This window comes from Myxocyprinus asiaticus, chromosome 23 (genome assembly GCF_019703515.2).
Source record: "Myxocyprinus asiaticus isolate MX2 ecotype Aquarium Trade chromosome 23, UBuf_Myxa_2, whole genome shotgun sequence".
NCBI classification, from domain to species: domain Eukaryota; kingdom Metazoa; phylum Chordata; class Actinopteri; order Cypriniformes; family Catostomidae; genus Myxocyprinus; species Myxocyprinus asiaticus.
This window is the reverse complement of record NC_059366.1, coordinates 16,662,686-16,665,570: the sequence shown is the minus strand read 5'-3', so window position 1 is coordinate 16,665,570 and position 2,885 is coordinate 16,662,686. Positions and strand designations below refer to the sequence as shown.

General features: G+C 38.6%; 1 protein-coding gene across 1 annotated transcript; it reads left to right on the top strand.

Moving 5' to 3' along the window:
• Nucleotides 1-563: 563 nt before the first annotated feature.
• On the top strand, nt 564-1,803 carry LOC127414231 (homeobox protein not2-like). The gene is made up of 3 exons (XM_051652114.1): nt 564-1,156; nt 1,265-1,452; nt 1,554-1,803. The coding sequence occupies exons 1-3, from the start codon at nt 784-786 to the stop codon at nt 1,746-1,748; spliced, it is 756 nt and encodes a 251-aa protein (XP_051508074.1). The 5' UTR covers nt 564-783; the 3' UTR covers nt 1,749-1,803.
• Nucleotides 1,804-2,885: the final 1,082 nt, after the last annotated feature.

Genomic DNA, 2,885 nt, shown 5'->3' with positions numbered 1-2,885 from the left:
GATCTGACTATTATGCCTACTTTCATTTGACACCTCGAGACTGAAACTGGAAGTGAATTCTGACATTGTCAACAACACATAGGTGTGAGGCTACCGTGGTATTTGACCTTAATAATGAATTAGTTAACTTACCATGAAATTAATCAAAGTTTTAAGATAAAGTGATTTACATTTAGGTGCCAATCTGGAGTCATAAAGACTGGCTTTCATTGAGATGTAGCCAGCTAAGCTGTAATGTGATTAGCGAGCTGAAGTTTTTTTTCTATTCTTTTCTTTGACCTCCGAATGTAAGGGTATTGGTTCCGCTGTGTGGTGCATTCGGCGGTGTTCTTTGAATGTTCAGACATGAAATAAGATGATTTGGGTAACATCAATGCACTCTCAAAAGACGTTTCTGTGGCGCACATCCATTCAGGAACTTGCAGTAAATCTGGACCTCCTGGCTCTCGGCTCTTGACCCCCTCTCTGTGTTTCAATCTGGGCTACCTCCGGGGGCATGTAGTGGAGAGGGCCATTAGGATATTTGACAAACTCAGCTTGTTACAACTCCATCAGTTAATTGGATCCCTTGTAGCGCCGCTCGTTTGACTCATCTGCCACTTAAAAAGACAAAAGCGCGCTGGGGGTTGTTCACACCTCACGTCCCTGGTCAGGTATAAAAAGAGCCGCAGACTCTCCAAGCGTCATTCCACTCCACTCTTCAGAAGGTTGAGAAACATCTCTGCAGCGGATAACTTTTAATTAGATATTTTGGTGTTTTTTCACTTTTCCTACACCGAAGCCATGCAGATGCCTGGACGAGTTTATGAAACCTATGGTCAATCGATGCGTGCACACGCAGCTTTTCATCCGGACTATGCCAGTAACGCGTGCCTGTCCACTTCATCAAAACCGACTACAGGAAAATCCTTTACAATCGATGCACTGCTGGCAAGGCCTGACCATACGGAGAGAGACAGGACAAGTCTCCATCGGAACATATTTAATCAACCGCCAGTCTCGAGCACTGCGGTCCCATTTGCGGCACAAGTGTTCTCGCAAATTCCACACTTTGCATATAACCAGGGTATTATGCATACGCAGCCTGGGTATCCCGTCTTCTGCTACCCGCCTTACAACTACCAGACAACATGTCGTGGAGCTGTGTACGCACAAGGTGTGTATTTGTGGACAAATAGCCAATAAAACGTTGGGAATCATGAATATATTTTACTAACCAGTGTTGTTATAATGCCCTAACCAATCACCATTTTCTTATGTGCAGATGCAGTACTGGCAAAAGCAGGAGTCCACTCTCACTATAAACACAAAGCAGGAAAATCCAAAAGAATGCGCACAAGTTTTACTAACGAACAGCTGTCCAGATTGGAGAAAGAATTTGCGCGCCAGCAGTATATGGTTGGCTCAGAGCGTTTCCTCCTGGCGTCTGCTCTCCAGCTCACCGAAGCACAGGTAAATAAACATCAGTCATTAAATGAGCTCTCGCTCATTTACTTTTTCATTTAATTACGAAAATCGAGCAAATAGTAAATTAATATTTTTTTCGTCTCCAGGTCAAAGTTTGGTTCCAGAACAGACGCATAAAGTGGAGAAAACAGAGTCTTGAGCAGCAGCAAGCCAAACTAGCAAAACTTGGACTGGCGGTGCAGCCCAAAAGCCCTGGATCTCAGGGCAGAGAGGACGAGGAGAGAGATTTCACAGAAGAGTCTGATGTAGACATTGACATCGACGATTCACTTCAAGACTAATCACAGTTACTTTTATACAGTGTGATTTGTACATATTTGATTTTCTCTAGATGAAACAGTCAACTCTATTTGTACAAATATTTAATTAATAGATATTTAAGGTGTTACTCTTACACCATTGCTCTTATAAGGGTATTTTTGTTTTCGTTAAAACGTTTGTATATGGATGAAATAAAGACAATATATTTTTAAAATTGAATGGATGCTCCTTTTCTTGGAAATTGTGATGGAAATTATTATGATAATCAATTTTGTGTGAGTTCACAAATGTTAAAACCACAGGTTGCATCACAGATTTTAAGGTTACTTAAATACCAAATACATGAATCCTTACCTGAGCAAACTCATAAAAGGGGCTAGCATTTTTGAGGCCAGAATACAATGCATAGATTAAAAATTCAGTTTATTAAGTTATTTAAATTTAAAGCTACTTGGTGCATCAGTTTGTATACTGGGTCCATAAATTTAAGTGGCTCACTAGCAATTGTAAAAATATATTTGCAATACATGCTTAAACTATTTCATAGCTTAGCAGTAAAGAAGTAATGATCCAACATGTTATTGATCAAATGAATAATAACATGCAATCATCAGTAATTGTAAAGATCAGATTTCAAAATCCATTCATAGTAGTTAATTTAATAGAAAAATATCATGTACTATGATTAAATGTGCCATCCTTAAGGTTAGTTTGAATAATGGATGGGTTTATTTTTTTAGCAACTGATTTTCCATTTAACTTCATTAGTTTTAGATATCATGCCTCTCATCCAAATAATAATAAAAATAAAGTAAAACAAATTAACTCCACCTACAATTACCTGGAAAATACATAGAAGACATTTACCTTCACAGGCACAACTGGAGGGAATGATCATATAAAATGCAAAGAAATGAATACCTTAAAGGTTTTAAATACCACGATTCAATAAAATCTTTAATGCTATATCAATGAGTGCACCTACTGTGAAATGGTGAACACAATTAGAGTAATTTGGAGCAAAAGAATTGTGCTGAATTTTGTTGATGTGATAAAATTGGATTGAGATGAGTTTTACAGGACATAAAAGAGCTTATCTGAGTTCCAAGGGCAGCTGTTGGAGCCAGGTAGTGTGTCTCTTCATTGTAGACAGAGCC